At 40.0% G+C, this 17,425-nt stretch overlaps 1 protein-coding gene across 2 annotated transcripts in view; it reads left to right on the top strand.

Annotated features, from left to right (window-relative positions):
- ADCY3 (adenylate cyclase 3) overlaps nt 1-17,425 on the top strand; it is an 83,367-nt gene that overhangs the window by 37,281 nt on the left and 28,661 nt on the right. For both annotated transcript variants that reach the window (XM_034421272.3, XM_034421273.3), the window contains exons 5-6: nt 12,625-12,755; nt 13,864-13,975. In XM_034421272.3, coding sequence (XP_034277163.1) covers nt 12,625-12,755; nt 13,864-13,975 — 243 coding nt within the window. The remainder of the gene's footprint in view (nt 1-12,624; nt 12,756-13,863; nt 13,976-17,425) is intronic.

Genomic DNA, 17,425 nt, shown 5'->3' on the forward strand with positions numbered 1-17,425 from the left:
GTAAAGTCACTGAAGATGGAAACATAAAAAACAAGTCTTTCAAAAGATTTCTGAACTCCTCAATTTGGTATGCTCAAAGATGCCAATGGACATCTTTGAGTAATTGATTCAAAAGAGAGCAAACTAAGATGAAAGAAGTATACTGAAACATTACACAGTAGAGATATGAGCATCCAAGATACTTAGTTAGATATTCCCTTACTTAAAAGAACCCCTAGTCTTAGAAGATAAATTTTGATCAGCACTCTGGTCATCACTAAGTTGGAAGGCTACAGGAACTGAAGGAATGCCTTCTGAAATATGGCAATCAACAGAAGAACAATCAGTAAAGGTTCTTACCAATTTATATTAGCAAATATGAGAATGACATAGTGGTCAATAGGTTTGAAAAGGCCAATCTGCATTCTAGTACTAAAAACAAAAGGACACTTAACAGGGTGGGTAAACTATGTTCTTAATTTCATCTCCAACACAGAATGCAACTTTACATGGAAGAAGAGAAGCAAGACATTGAAGCTGGTTTTAGAAAAATTATTATTATTTATTATTATTATTATTTATTAAATTTTTATACCGCCCCCTCTCCCGAAGGACTCGGGGCGGTGAACAGCCAAAATTAAAACAAACAATACAAATATTAAAATGCAATTAAAACAAAATTAAATTATCTTTGGCTTCTCCCATTTTAAAACCCCTTACCCATAAAATACACCCAATTAAAATTTTTTAACCCAGTCCGGCTTGCTGAAATAAAAAAGTCTTCAGGGCCCGGCGGAAGGTCCGGAGGTCCGGGATTAGTCGTATCCCTGGGGGTAGCTCATTCCAGAGGGCGGGTGCCCCCACAGAGAAGGCTCTTCCCCGGGGGGTTGCCAGCCGACATTGCCTGACAGACGGCACCCTGAGGAGACCCTCTCTGTGGGAGCGTGTTGGCCGGTGGGAGGTTATCGGAGGCAGAAGGTGGTCTCGTAAATAACCGGGTCCTAAGCCATGGAGCGCTTTGAAGATGAGAACCAACACCTTGAAGCGCACTCGGAAGACCACCGGAAGCCAATGCAGCTCGCGCAGGAGAGGTGTCACATGGGAGCGCCATGTCGCCCCCATAAGTACCCGCGCGGCCGCATTCTGCACCAGTTGGAGCCTCCGAGTGCTCCTCAAGGGGAGCCCCATGTAGAGAGCGTTGCAGTAGTCGAGGCGGGAAGTAACGAGGGCATGAGTGACCGTGCATAGGGAGTCCCGATCCAGAAAGGGGCGCAACTGGCGTATCAGGCGAACCTGATAGAAAGCCCCCCTGGCCACGGCCGTCATATGCTCTTCTAAAGACAGCCGTGCGTCCAGGAGGACACCCAAGTTACGCGCCCTCTCCGTGGGGGCCAATGTCTCACCCCCAATAGTCAGCGATGGCACCAGCTGACTATATCGGGACGCCGGCATCCACAGCCACTCAGTCTTGGAGGGATTGAGTCGGAGCCTGTTCTTCCCCATCCAGACCCGCACGGCCTCCAGGCACCGGGACATCACTTCAAGGGCATCGTTGGGGTGGTCTGGGGTGGAGATGTACAGCTGGGTGTCATCAGCGTACAGATGGCACTGCACCCCAAAACCACGGATGATCTCACCCAGCGGCTTCACATAAATGTTGAACAGGAGAGGCGAGAGGACCGACCCCTGTGGCACCCCACAAACCAAGTGCCTTGAGGTCGACCTCTGCCCTCCAGCCAACACAGACTGCGACCGGTCGGAGAGATAGGAGGAGAACCACCGTAAAACAGTGCCTCCCACTCCCAACCCCTCCAACCGGCGCAGCATGATACCATGGTCGATGGTATCAAAAGCCGCTGAGAGATCTAATAGGACCAGAACAGAGGAGCAACCTCTGTCCCGAGCCCTCCAGAGATCATCAACCAACGCGACCAATGCCGTTTCCGTGCTGTACCTGGGCCTGAAGCCGGACTGGAACGGATCTAGATAGATGGTTTCATCCAGGTACTGCGGGAGCTGTCGCGCAACCACACTCTCAACAACCTTCGCCAAGAAGCGAAGGTTGGAAACTGGACGATAATTTGCTAAAACAGCTGGATCCAGAGAGGGCTTCTTGAGGAGGGGCCTCACCACCGCCTCTTTCAAGGCGGGAGGCAAGAATGAGACTGACATACATGGATAATTGAAAAAGCGAAAGAATAGCAAAAAGAAGTCAATATGTGCTTCACTGATTATAGAAAGGCCTTCAATTGTGTCATGTCAAGCTGTGGAATGTGCTCAGAAAAATGGGAATTCAAAATATCTCATTGTCCTCATGGAAAACTCATATGCACGTCATGAAGCCACAGTACAGTGAAACAGATTGGCTCCAGGTTGGCAAAGGACTACGACAAGGTTGTATACTGTCCCCTTACTTTTTAAACCTATACGCTGAATATATATTAAAGGAAGCTGGATTGAAAGACGATGAGTATGATTTTGATATTGGAGGAAGAAACATCAATAAAATGCATTATGCTAATGATGCTGCCCTGAGAATTAAAAATTTAAAGGATCTGCTAGCTCTAGTAATCAAAGTTAAGGAGCAAACTGAAGAAACAGGATTAAAATTAAATATAAAGATATAAATATAAATTATCAACAACAGGTCAGACTGGCTTTAGAAATGGCAATGAAGATACTGAAGTGGTGGGTAGCATCTGCCTTTTAAGAACAATCATCAACAATAAGAACAAGCAGTCAAGATATAAACCACAGACTCTACACTCAGTAGAGCAGCCATAAAGGCATTGGAAAATAGATTCAGATGCCATAATGTGTTTATAACTACAGAGATCAGAATTGTGTAAGTCATGGTATTCCCTATGACACTCTATGGAAATGAAAGTTGACTGAAGAAACAGGAAAGAAGACTATTGATGCCTTTGAATGTTGCTATTGGAGAAAATGCCTTTGAATACCATGGACAGCCAAAAAACCTAACCAATGGACCATTGAACAAATCAACCCAGAGTTTTTACTTGAGACACAAATTAACCAGGGACAAATTATACTATTTTGGACATATCATATGAAGATCCTGCTCTTTGGGAAAAGCTCTAAGTGCTGGGAAAGGCAGAAGGAAAGAGAAGAAGAGGATGAAAAGTGGCAGGATGGATGGACCCAGTTAGAGTGGTGATGTGTACAATGTTTTGGAAAACTTGAAAGACCAGATTAAGGCAGATCATCATGGAGTAAATCTTATCTATGTGGTTGCTAGGAGTTGGATTCAATGACAGTGACAATGAGTGCAAGAGGGAAAGTAAACTGAACCTTCATCCAGATAAAGTGAAGGTGTTTCAGGAATAAACATCCACCCAACTATTCCTTATTTATTATATCATATTTATTTGTTTGTTTAGTTAGTGCATTCTATGGAATTTTATTTATTCTTAGCCATATAGAATCAAAGACATGGTTCCAAAGCTGCTCAGTCACTTCTAAATCTTTGTAACCCTGAAGTCTTTTCCCATCACTGTTCCATTATGCTTGGCTATATTCCATCTAGGGTGGAAGGAGGCAGGGTTAGGCAATATTATCAAGTTTGTCAACATTTTAAACTTAGTAGTTCTGCAACATTTAGGAATCCACCTTACATTACTTTATGTAGCTTAATATAGCAGTTATGTTTTGTACCAATTATATGTTGGAAGTATTTTAGGGATAGTCCCATGTAGAATACATTGCAGTAAACCAGCAAATGTCTATGGAGATTCTCAGTCATCCAGGTCATGGTTGTCCCAAAGGTGCTTTTTTCAAGAGGCAACTGGACTTTCTAGTTTTTCTTTGAAGATGTTTAGCTTCTCATCCAAGAAGCTTCTTCAGCTCTGACTCATCCAAGAAAACCATCCAAGTAAACCAGCAGCATTGTCATCTGTTCATTTAAAACATGCATTATCGGTGAGGCTGGCCATTCAATCAAGATATATCTTTAACGGTTAGGCCCCAGGGTAATAATACTGGAAGAATTGAGAAAATATAATACGGTACTACATTCCCTAAATACATTTGTATAGAAATCTTCTGCTCTCAAATAATATATTTTGTGATTCAAATAAACACACAAAAAACAACCCAGTTATAATAAGCATGGATGGTGCCTTTCATATTATGTTGATTTATAGTGATTTTATTTTTTTTCTATTTTGTAAACTGTATTTGTGTTGTTGTTTTTTAAAGGAGAAGCTATGCATGTATTTATTTTTTTCTTTTACAATATTAGGTAGCTGCATTAACATAATTCCTAGGTATATACATGTAAAACAGAAGAGAGAACATACAGAATAAAATCTATCATGTAAATAAAGTCTGATACTATACATGTGAAAATTTATCATATATAAGGAATACGCTATTCATTGCTGTTAATGTAAATCATAAAATACAACCAAACTTTTGGTTATGGTTCCAGCTTTTGAAATCTCATTACTTTTAACTTTATGTATGATTTTATTTCCCTAATGTGGCAATTGAAGAGGTTTTACTAATGCACCATATTTTTGTTATTAGAAGTAGGGAGGTATAAATTTATTTAACATCATTGTAATGCAAACTGTATTTAATTCATATGTCAACTGTGGGCTGTATTTTCTCATTTAGAAACTGGAACACACCTTGATAAAATTGTCCCTTAAACTCTAAAACAGATGTTATTGTTTTAACTGTACTGTGTATGTTGTATAAACTGTATACCATGTATGCAACTACAGGTAGTCCTCAATTTACAACCACTTTTTAGTGACCATTCACAGTTAAAACAGCACTGAACAAATGTCCGTTTTTCACACGGCCATTGCAGCATTCCCAGCCAGTTACCAACATGCAAAGTCAATGTTGGAAGCTAGATTCGCTAAACGACCACACGATTCCCTTAACAACTGCAAAGATTTGTTTAACAACTGTGGCAAAAGCTTTGTAAAATGAGGCACAATTTACTTAACAACAACCTTGCTTAGCAACAACAGAAATTTTGGCCTGTAAGTCGAGAACTACCTGCATTTACTCTTATCAGTGGAGACGTGCTTTCGCTCCTCACACTATCGTGTCTGTAGCTTCTCTTTCACTGGTTGCAGATAGCAGATTGTCAGTGATTGAGAAAAAAAAACTTTGCAGTGGTCGGCATGGTAACTTTAAGTATCAGTTTCCTCTTACCATAAAATAAAGGAAGAGTCACTATGTGCTCATGAGCCCCAGCAGCTTTGCTCTTGAGCGGAGCCTTGATGTTTGCCTGCTGAATATTCTTATGTGACCGTGTTTTAGGACTACAATGAAGTGCAAGTGATTAAAATGTTAGGAGTATATTTAGAGTTAGGTGACTGGCAACATCTAACCCAGTGGAATTTCAAAAGTGGAAATCCCAGGCAGGCTAATAGCATAGGGTATTATTTAAATGAAAATATTTTTTGCATGGTAAAATTATTCTGATGTATTCATCATAGAAAATAATTTACTTTGTATAATGTTGCCCTTCATACTTTGTTGTCTCGGCTTATTTTGTAAAGCCGCTTCTGCAGGAGTGGCCCAGAGATATTGCTGGTCTCGATGGTGATTCCTATCAGATAGAGTTTCCAAGCATTTGCATGCAATTCCAGCCATTCAAATGTGTAGAACTACTTCTTAGCTTGTAAGCCTTCACTGAAAATATGAATATTTCATGAACAAATTGCTTTTCAGTACTGAACTGACGGAGAGCCAGTTTGGTATAGTGGGAGACCATGAGTTCTAATCTTCTCTTAGGCACAAAGCCAGCTGGGTGACTTTGGGCCAGTCTCAGCCACTGCAGGGATTTGTCTAGGCAGTATCTGAGAACTGTACCAAGGTGCTTTTTTAAGAGGCAGCTGGACTTTCTTGTTTTTCATTGAAGACATTTGGCTTCTCATCCAAGAAGCTTCTTCAGCTCTGACTGGATGGTAGGGAAGAGCCTGGTGGCGCAGCAGACTAATAGCCTGTTATTAACACCAGCTGTCTGCAATTACTGCAGGTTCGAATCTCGCCAAGGCTCAAGGTTGACTCAGCCTTCCATCCTTTCTAAGGTAGGTAAATTGAGGACCCAGTTTGTGGGGGCAATAAGCTGACTTTGTATAAATATACAAAAGTATGAAGGCTATTGCTTAACACATTGTAAGCCGCCCTGAGTCTCCGGAGAAGGGCGGCATATAAATTGAATATATATATATATATGTAGGTCTTTGGTTATTCGGGTCTTCTCCCACGTAAAATTGGAAGTGTCTTGGCGACGTTTCGACGAAGTCTCATTCGTCATCTTCAGGCTGGTGTTCTCGGCTTCGTGCTTCCAGGAGCAATGTGAGATCGCAGCTGTCTCTTCCTTTTAACTGCTAGTGGGGGTGTGAGCTGATTGGGTGGGAACTTGGCTGTGTTCTGATTGGGTGGAGGTGTGTTCTGATTGGTTAGGGTCTTGGCTATGCTCTGATTGGATGGGGGGTTGGTTGTGCTCTGATTGGCTGGGGGTGTGTTCTGTTTGGGTGGGGGCTTGGTTGTGCTCAGCTTAGTCTGAGTTGCAGGGGGATTTGAGCTGGTGAGCTGTGTTGTTGTTGTTTGGCTTCGTGTTTGTGGCCGTGCGAGCTCTTCATGGTGTGTGTGTGTATATATATATATATATATATATATATATATATATATATATATATATATATATATATATATATATATATATATATATATATATATGTGTGTGTGTGTGTGTGTGTGTGTGTGTGTGTGTGTGTGTGTGTGTGTGTATGTGTATATATGTGTATATATATATATACACTCCATGTAGACAGATGGTTATTTCCATTCTTTTAGCCAGTCATTAAGGCCACCTGGAGATTTATCTGTGTCCTCAGGGTCACCTGAGTAGTGCAAATGGGTGTGGAGCCTTCTTGGAACTGCTGAATGGACTGTGTTGCAGACTGGAGATAGATGATCTCGTATCCCTCCCCCTTGTTGAAAGAAGGCTGTTCAGTTTTGACATAGATGGCCTTTTTGACCCCTCTTTCAAACCAGTGGTCCAAAATGTGGACTTTGCTGTCTTTGAATGAGTGGCATTTATCTTTTAAGTGCAGGTGGACTGCTGAATCTTTTCCTGATGGGTTTGTTCTATTTTGTGTCATAAATGCATGAGAACTAAAAACAATGAATGGAAGAAAAAAACCAACCCTGAACTAAATGACACAAAGAAGATCCTAGAGCACAGGTGTCAAACTCACTGCGTCATGTTGCCATCATGTGACATATCGCAATGTTTTTTCCCTTCACAGAACTGGGATGGGCATGGCCTGTGCATGACACATCCGTCCCCTGGGCTGCCAGTTTGACACCCCTGTCCTAGAGGCATCACAGCAGAAAGATACTGATCTTGCACTCCCTTTCAGTTCCCTTAGAGATACTCTTCCCCCTTTGGCTTCCTTTTGGAAGAAACCAATTTAGTTAACTATGTTTTACACGCTACAGAATCCAGTAACCTAATTGAATTAGTTTTCTTGCTTGCTTCCTTTATTTTCTACAAGCTTCATAAAATTACCTGTGTACAACAGAATATAAAACAAAAGAAAAATACAATACTTTTATCCAGTGCAGCATAAAAAGCTATTAAACACATGCTAAACCACTACAACAGAATGAATACAACATCTAATACAATCACAAAAGTAATTTTTTTTTGAGGTTGTGGCTTAGCATGTTCAAGATAGTGGAACTGGCAACAAGAGCCATAGAAAGATAGATGCTCAGCATTACAAGACAAAATAGAAAGACCTGCACAAACGAAAGTATATGATATCATCAAGAGTGTCAAAGAATTGAAATGGAAACTGGCTGGAAACATAGCAAGAAGAACTGATGGCAGGTGGACCAAGGCAGCCATAGAATGGATCCCGCTTGATAAAGCGTCCATGAAAGGGACCTAAAGCAAGACAGATCGACGACATCAGCAAATTTTGCGGCCCAATTGGCAAAAGAAAGCTCAGGACCGTATTGGTTGGAAACATGTGGAAGAGGCCTTTATCCTTCAGTGGATAGACAATGGCTAAAATGATGATGATGATATATAGTACTGTATATAACACTGTATACTATATATATATATATATGCAGCAGAAGTGGTATTCAGCAGGTTCTGACCAGTTCTGGAGAACCGGTAGTGGAAATTTTGAGTAGTTTGGAGAACCAGTAAATACCACCTCTGACTGGCCCCACCCTCATCTATTCTCTGTCTTCCGAGTCCCAGCTGATCGGGAGGAAATGGGGATTTTGCAGTAACCTTCCCCTGGAGTGGGGAGGGAATGAAGATTTTACAGTATCCTTCCCCTGCCACACCCACCAAGCCACGCCACGCCCACTAAGCCACGCCCACAGAACCAGTAGTAAAAAAAATTGAATCTGACCACTGATATGCAGTGTGTACACACACACACAATACACACACACACACACACACACACACACCATAATTCTGAAGATTGTTTTCTTTGCTTCTCTGGAAGAGAATTACCTCTGAGGTTTTTGATTGTGTAGTTCAACAGCCAGAAGTGAAATGTGCAACTTTTTTTAAAAAAAAAACCCAAGTAACTAAATATTTGTTTTGTATCATGTAAACATCTATGATGTTCTGTGGCAGATGTTACACTAAGTTCTACATTGTCCATACATGCAGTATAGTCAGGTTCAACTAAGTTGCCTCCCACTTTTTTTTGTTTGACTTTGGAATGTGTGCCTGGTGAAACCTCAGAAGATATCGTGTCATGTAGCCATTTAATGGTTGAGGAGCTTGTAAGGCAAATGCTAATTTGCCTTACAAGCTCCACCCCGAACCACCCCAATGATGCCCTTGACGTGATGTCCCAGTGCCTGGAGGCCGTGTGGATCCGGATGGGGAGAAACAGGCTCAAACTCAACCCCTCCAAGGCTGAGTGGCTGTGGCTCCCGGCAGCCCGGTATAGTCAGCTGGCACCATCGCTGAGTATTGGGGGTGAAACCTTGGCCCCCACAGAGAGGGCTAGCAACTTGGGTGTTCTCCTGGATGCACAGCTGTCTTTGGAAGATCATATGACGGCCATGGCCAGGGGAGCTTTTTATCGGGTTCGCCTGGTACACCAGTTGCGTCCCTTTCTGGACCAGGATGCCCTGTGCACAGTCACTCATGCCCTCGTCACATCCCTTCTGGACTACTGCAATGCTCTCTACATGGGGCTCCCCTTGAAGAGCACTCAGAGGCTCCAGCTGGTCCAGAATGCGGCCGCACGGGTGGTTATGGATGCGACTCGGCGTACCCATGTAACACCCCTCCTGCGCGAGCTGCACTGGCTCCCGTTGGTCTTCCGAGTGCGATTCAAGGTGTTGGTCACCACCTTTAAAGCGCTCCATGGCTTAGGACCGGGGTATATACGAGACCGCCTTCTGCCAGCAACAACCTCTCACCGGCCAATACGCTCTCACAGAGAGGGGCTCCTCAGGGTGCCGTCGGCCAAACAATGCTGACTGGCGACACCCAGGGGGAGATCCTTCTCTGTGGGGGCACCAGCCCTTTGGAATGAGCTGCCCCTAGAGCTTCATCTTAGCCCCGACCTGCTCACTTTTCACCACGCCCTTAAGACCCTTCTGTTTCAGCAAGCCGGACTGGCCTAATATGAATTTTAAATGGGTGTATGTGTGTTTTAAATTGAGGGCCAAATTTTATATATCTGATTTTAATTGGTTTTAAATTTTATAAATTCATTTCATAAATTCATTCAACCTAAAACCTAAAACCTAATACTGTTGGCAATTTATGGGATGGGTCTGAAAGAGCGTCAAGAGAGTTTGAATGGGTGATGTTTTCTGTTGCTACCTGCTGTTGCCATTCAAAAGCTCTTGGGGGATTCTCAGAAGGGATACAGTGGGGATAATTTGATGCTTCAGTTTTAATGAGCAATTGAGATATATGAAGGAAATTGAAGATGAAGATGAGTTCTTTGCTTTGATGGCCAATCTTGTTAGCCTGGTTGAGATTTTCCTCGCCCACCTTTTACTGTATACCCCACTAAGTTAGAGTGGGTCAACTTGAGTTTTTCTTAATACTAACTCAGTTCTCAAGATTTAAGGAAAACATTTGTCCTTTTTGCTTGTGTAACAGTTTCAAAATATTTGCTTCTTTATTACCTTCTTGGCTCTCTTCAGTTCTGCTGGTCCTCCAGTTTAATTTGCACGTTGGATCCTGGATGTAGTTCTGGCAGATTGTGAATTCCACATTGGTAATCAAGTTGAATATACAGGGTGTTTTTGTTTTACATCCAGTGCATAGGATACAAATTTGGAATCTTTGGAATCAAGCCGGAAATAGCATAAATTCATTTCCGAGATCACCTATGTTTAAATGTGCTGGATTGAAGGAAATGACATTGATGGGAAATTAGGAATGGGTCTTCTTTTCATAGAATTTGCTTTGCAACATGAACCACTGTTTCTCTCTCCCACTGGTTTTTGGATAATAGGAGTTGGTTTTAATAAGCTTCTCTGCAAAGAGTGAAAATTTTAAATCTCTGAGTTCTGAAGAAGCAACTGAGGATAATAGATCTTAAAAGATTTATCATAATTGCTATCTCACAGTTTCAGTAAAGATTGATGACAGTTACATTTTTATGACCTAAGTTCTTAGCTGAAAATACTAGTTTCACTTCTTTTCCAATATCTCTCTGCAGTGATATAACTACAGTATTGGGTGCTCTTTTTTACAGTTTTTCTGGCAAAGTTCGCAATCTGCTACACATTTTTTAAACCGAACTGTATCTGCAAAACAAATAGTCTAGTGCATTCCCTGCCTAAATAGTCCTGATGAAGTTTTTCTGTTATAGTAGCAGCTCTATGATCATACAGATTTTATTTAATGCAAAGAAGAGATTTCATGTGGTAGGCATGTTGTGTGTATAAGATGGTCAACCATTTTCTATGCAGTTCAGTTCTATCTGTAGCAGTGGTGGGTTGCTCCCGGTTCACACCGGTTCGCAAGAACCAGTAATAAAAATTTGTAGTAGTTCGGAGAACCGGTAATAACATTGGCTGGCCACATCCCCAAACTGGTCCCCGGCCCGGTCGCCGCTCGCTTACCCCGTCCATCTCATCAGAGGCTTTTTTTTTTACTTTTAAAAGCATTTTTTCTACAACCTCTTTGGCCGAAAAAATGCTTTTAAAAGTTAAAAAAAAGAGCCTCTGATGATCGTGCGGTTCAGCTGGGATCGTCAGAGGCTTTTAAAAGCATTTTTTCTTTAGCCGAAGAGGTTGTAGGAAAAAAAAATGCCTTTAAAAACCTCTGGCAATTCCAGCTGAGTTGCCTGATTGTCAGAGGCTTCTAAAAAATGTCTTTAAAAGCCTCTGGTAATCCCAGCTGCGTTGCCTGATCATCAGAGGCTTCTAAAAAAATGTCTTTAAAAGCCTCTGGTGATCCCAGCTGAGTTGCCTGATCGTCAGAGGCTTTTAAAAGCATTTTTTTCTGCAATGTCTTAAGATTGTAGAAAAAATGCTTTTAAAAGTAAAAAAAAAAAAGTTGGCCATGCCCACCCAGTCACCCCCTCCACCAAGCCACACCCACAAAATAAGCCACGCCCACAGAACCGGTAGTAAAAAAATTTAGAACCCACCCCTGATCTTTAGGACTGGGTCAGAAGCCATAATGCAGAACACGTGGCACTCCTTTAATTGCCTTTTGCGATACGTCAATTTGAGTGCTGCTTTTCCTTCATGATTCCTAACTATCAGCTGCCAGAAGCCACTCTCATGATTTCAGTGTGTGTGTGTGTGTGCACAATTTATTGATTAGCCTATATAGTATAGGCCATATCAACATACAGGTTCAAACACATATTACCAATAAAATTCTAAACAAACAATTTAAAATGAGAGTGGGGTAAAATACAATAGTTATAGGATAAAATCTAATAATTTAATACATAAAGAGGTAAAATAGAATGACATAAAATTATATTTCTTTATCACCCCTACAATCTACCCCAATCAGGCCCACATATGCCGATCTCAATCAGACCACTTTAGTCAGAAATTGTGCTGTATTAATGTCGTTTTCAGATACTGGCCAAACATGCGGTATGTTGTTTTAATATAGGCCTCCTACTGGGCCATATGTTTAATATGTGAATCTAGGTACTTATCTCTCGCTCCCTTATATAAAAGCAACTGAATAATATATGAGTCAGATCTCCTACCTCTTCTGCTCCACAGATATATATACGTTCATTGTATGGGAGAGGATTTCAGGATGTGATAATCCATGCCAGATCAGTTGGTGATAAAACAAGAATTACTACAAAAGTTCTTTATCGTGACAATTGGCCCAGAAGGCCACTGTGATAGATGCTGCTGACAGGTTCTTCCTGGCAGTACATAAGTCATCAGAGTCTGGAGCAGGCACTACCAAATCGTTCATATCTGGAGGAACATTTCTGCACGAAAGACATGATTTTGAGCTTTTTTTCTTTCTCACTTTGAGATAAGGAAAAATCCCCACGGTAGCTGAAATCTCTTCTACATGCTTCTGGTGTAATCTGCTACAGTTTTAATCTCTCTTTTAATAATTCTTCCATCTTTTCAATACGTCTATTTATTTTTCCGTTTTAGGAAAGTTTGATGCTTTCAATTTTGCCCAGACATGTAGCAGATGAAATGCTGAAGGATATGAAGAAAGATGCAAGCCAAAAAGAATTGCAACAGTTCAACACCATGTATATGTACCGTCATGAAAATGTCAGGTAACGAATGTGGCTCTTTTAAGGAAGATATTCTGTAGATCAGACTTCCCCAATCTTTCTGGGTTGGTGACACGGAGGAGGGGAGGGGCAGGCAACTTTACCCATACACTTACATCGCACATGCACGAATGCCACCCTGTGCAAACAGGGCCGCAAGTGTGCACGATGCTTGCAGCAACACTAGTGCTCATGTGACACTTGCGGCAATGCTAGCATCCACATGACACTTGTGGCAACGCTTATATGATGCTTATGTGATGCTTAAGGCAACACTAGTGCGACTGGGGGGATGGCCGCGAGCACATATGCACGCACTGATCAGCCACTCACATGGCCCACAGGTTGGGACCCCCTGCTATAGATGATTTGCTGGTACTGACAAGGCCATTTCCTGGATCAGTACACAATAAGAGAAAATAAAATTCAATGCTAAGCCATTATTTGAAGTAAATCTTTATGAGCACAATGAGTGTCTCCACAGGAAAAGGTAATTGCGTAATTCAGCTATGACACAAAGCACAATTCAAACAAAATAACTTTCCAAATTCATCACAACATAACATGCAGCTCAGAAGCAGAAGGAATAATATAATTATTGTGCTTAGTGTTGGAATAAAACAACAGAGCAAAAGTAGGCAATTGTTTTCTTCATGACACTCTATGCAAACTGGTTTGCATTTCTCCAGCAAGCACCTTAAACCTGTACCAGTGAAATCCTAACAGCCAAATATTGGACTTAGCGGTGGTGATAGTTTTAAGAATGGGAATGGAATAATGTGACACTGGGAGGCCTCCTGTTCCCAACACACTTCATAAAAACTGAACAAAAATAGGTAATCATTTCACTGTGTTATTTAAGTAGCAGATCTTGTGACCTTTCACACAATTGGGAGTTAGTTGCAACCCCTGATGTCTTAAACACTTCTGAAATAGAAGAAGCTAGTAAACATCAATATGGAGTTAAAGCAGAAATATCAAGGAACTGATGACACTGAGACTCAGATGAGAGATTAATAAATCAAATGGTACAACATCATAAATTGTTTTTGCTGCAGCTAAGTTAAATGACATCTCACCTGTTTTGGCTCTCATGTCTTTCATTCTACAGCATCCTTTTTGCTGACATCGTAGGCTTTACGCAGCTGTCATCCTCATGCAGTGCCCAGGAATTGGTGAAACTTTTGAACGAACTCTTTGCTCGATTTGATAAACTAGCAGCTGTGAGTTTCTTGATCAATCTTGATTATTTACTTACATATAATTCTGGAAATCCTTTAGATCTTCGGAGCAAATTGTGTGTAATTCAACCCAAACTACCCTTCTTATTTTTAATTATGGCTTTATGCAGTTTGAGCAAATTAAAATGGAGAAGAAGCAGACAAACACAATTCTGATATACAAGCACCAATATAACGGGAGAAGATTTACCTGAGATGAGGTTAAGCTTTCCTGCTCTTCTGCTTTTTTTCTCTATTTTTAAAGTGTTCTTGCCAAAGAGCTATTCTATATATATCTATATCTATATCTATATATTTAAAAATCTGGCTGAAATTACATATTTAGAAATAAGAAAAAAACCCATTTTTTTGAGATTATACTGAGAGTTCTGGTAAATAAATATATCTTACTGCCATATATTCAACTTCCAAACAAGATTCTGTGCCCAGCTGATGTCATTGTTAAATGTATTCAAATATCAGAACAGGATAGATTTAGTACTTTTTAATTATAAGGTTTCTATAGCATTGCTTGAGAGATTTGATTTGACTATCCATTTGTTTTCTCAGCCATCTGGCTAGGACTATGGAAGCTGTAGTGAAATGCATCTGGAGGGCAATGTTTGCACAAGGATTAAATCTCATAAATAGGACTAAAGACAATATAGGAGAATGAAGCTGCTACAGTATATGATTATGCCAGCTATTTAAAGTACAAGCAGTTCTTGACTTAGGACCACAATTGAGCCCAGAATTTATGTTGTGAACTGAGAAATTTGTTAAGTGAGTTTTGCCCTGTTTTACAACTTTTCTTGCCAGGTTTGTTAAGTGAATCACTGCAGTTATTAAGTTAGCAACATGGTTGTTAAGTGAATCTGACTTCCCCATTGACTTTGCTTGTCAGAAGGTCACAAAAGATGATCACATGACCCCGGGACACTGCAACCGTCATAAGTATGAACCAGTTGTCAAGCATCCAGATGTAAATCACGTGACCATGGGGATGCTGCAACAGTCATAAGTGTGAAAAATAATTATAAGTCACGTTTTTCAGTGCCGTTGTAACTTCAAACGGTCACTAAATGAACTGTTGTAAGTCGAGGACTACCCTGTACATGTGTTTATGGATGTTACTATAATGAGCATTGGAATAAGAATTATTTCACAAATTAGTTTAGATTTACTGCACACTAATTTTTTCTTCAATTCATGATAATTATTTTGTATTAGCAGCCATATCTCTTTTGGAGTTGTTTGCTTGTCAAATTAATTAATTAATTAATTTTGCAGGGTATTATTGCTATCACCTATAATTAATTATTTCATTATCTTGAGAAATTACTTAGATTAACTATGCTAAAGAGTAAACAAACTGAAAACTCTACTTTAGCATTTATTACAATGTTATTTAATTATATAGTGACAATTAATTAATTATGAGATTTCATTTCAGAAAATATAAGAAATAAAGCCTCCAAATTCTTTTACCCCAAATGTGGAGCTATCTTATCCAATTTGGATTTTGCCAAAATTATTCTCTTACTTACTAGAAATGAATATTTCAGTAATCTGTAAATTATTGTAGATTGTATTGTATTGTATCGATCTATCTTCTTCATGAAAGGTTATAGAGATTTCAGATGTCAGCATGTTATACATGTAATTCCCCCTGTATTTTCCCACTGTTGCTTTTTGTACAATATTAAAAAAAATTGTACAATGTTAGGAAATGAATATAGTATATGAAGGTTTGGGGACTGTTTCGTGAACTATGAAGGTAGAAGCACATTCCAGTAGATGTTTGATTATTTACTTTTGCCAGAAGGTAAAAGCTGCTTTGAAATACACAGTAGTGTTCATGTAACTTCTCTTGACAACTTCTTAAACCAGATGTTTTCTTGCGATCATGCTGCTACAAGAGGGAACAATTATGTGACCCCAGAAAAACACACAAATGCTACAAGGAATTGTCAGAAAAGATTATCTGAGCAACTCCTGTGTTCTGAAATAGTTTTCCTGCTTTAAATCCAAGTGGGATTCATTGTTAAGTGGGATGGTCATTAAGTGACACATCACTTTACCCAATTTTATTACCTTTTCTGCCACAGTCATTAAGCAAGACATCACGTGACCAGGCTTGCAACCTCCTGCCAGTTTCCTCATTGACTTCGCTTGTTGGTATACACTGTATACAAACAATAAGTAAATAAACGAATGCCCAATTATGATAGTTGACTGATTTTCAATATTTCAGGGTTTTGAGTAACTTGTGACACACTATCAGCAATATTTAATATAGAAATCTTTTTGCAGTTTAATGTTGACCATTTCTAAATTTCTGTCTTTAGTATTAAAGTTGCATATAAGTTTAAATTTGTGAGTTGAAGAATCAATATATAAAATGATGTTTGTCTAAATTAATCAAGGTAGAAAATTAAAAAAAAACTAATTTGAGTTGATTACTGATTATAACTTTGAATAAATATTAGGGTTGTGCATGCTTTAAAAGTGGTTTAGAAGGGCTTCAAACTTTGCTTGAAGACTTTAATGAACTCTGCTATTCATTAAGGCAGTTTCAGACTACCACATGTTCCTAAAAATTGTAGCCGCTTTAAGAGTTTCATGATCTGAATCCCAACTGGAGAACCATTGGAAAATTGTAGCAATTTAGAAAAACCATCTGGTTTGATCTAATTTCATGTGACATCCATTCATGTATTAGAAACATATGATTACATCTATTTCCCTTCCCCCATCTTCTCAAGCTAAACATATGCAGTTCCCTCAGTTTTTCAATCTTGCCATATGGTTTAGTTTGCAATTCCCTGATCATTCATATTATATTCTTCTCTGAACATTCTCTCATTTATCTGAATATTTCTTGTGCTATCATACTCAGAACATGAGATAGTGCTTGAGCCATGAAGAATAAAATGAATTATTATTTGTGATAACTTCAAAAGTACAGCGTACCTCTTGAGGCAGCCTAAAATATTGCTTGCCTTTTTTCCCCCTTTTGTATTATGGTTCCATAACAGAATCATAAAGGAGCCTGAGTGGCGTAGGAGGCTAATGCCTCCTACTAAGGCAGCATTTAACATCCAGCTGCCTGCAATTACTGCGAGTTCAATTCTCACCAGGCTCAAGGTCAACTCAGCCTTCCATCCTTTCTAAGGTGGGTAAAATGAGGACCTGGTTTGTGGGGGCAATAAGCTGACTTTGTATAAAATATACAAAAGTATGAAGGCTATTGCTTAATGCATTGTAAACTGCCCTGAGTCTCCGGAGAAGGGCGGCATATAAAAATAAATAAATAAAAAAAAAAATTGGAGTCATATTATCAACTAGGGATCTGTAGTGTGCTACACCGTAATCGAAAGAGCTGTGGTGGCGCAGTGGTTAGAGTGCAGTACTGCAGGCTACTTCTGCCAGCTGCCTGCAATTTGGCAGTTC

Source organism: Pantherophis guttatus, chromosome 1 (genome assembly GCF_059756535.1).
Source record: "Pantherophis guttatus breed Tessera chromosome 1, ASM5975653v1, whole genome shotgun sequence".
Taxonomy (NCBI): Eukaryota; Metazoa; Chordata; class Lepidosauria; order Squamata; family Colubridae; genus Pantherophis; species Pantherophis guttatus.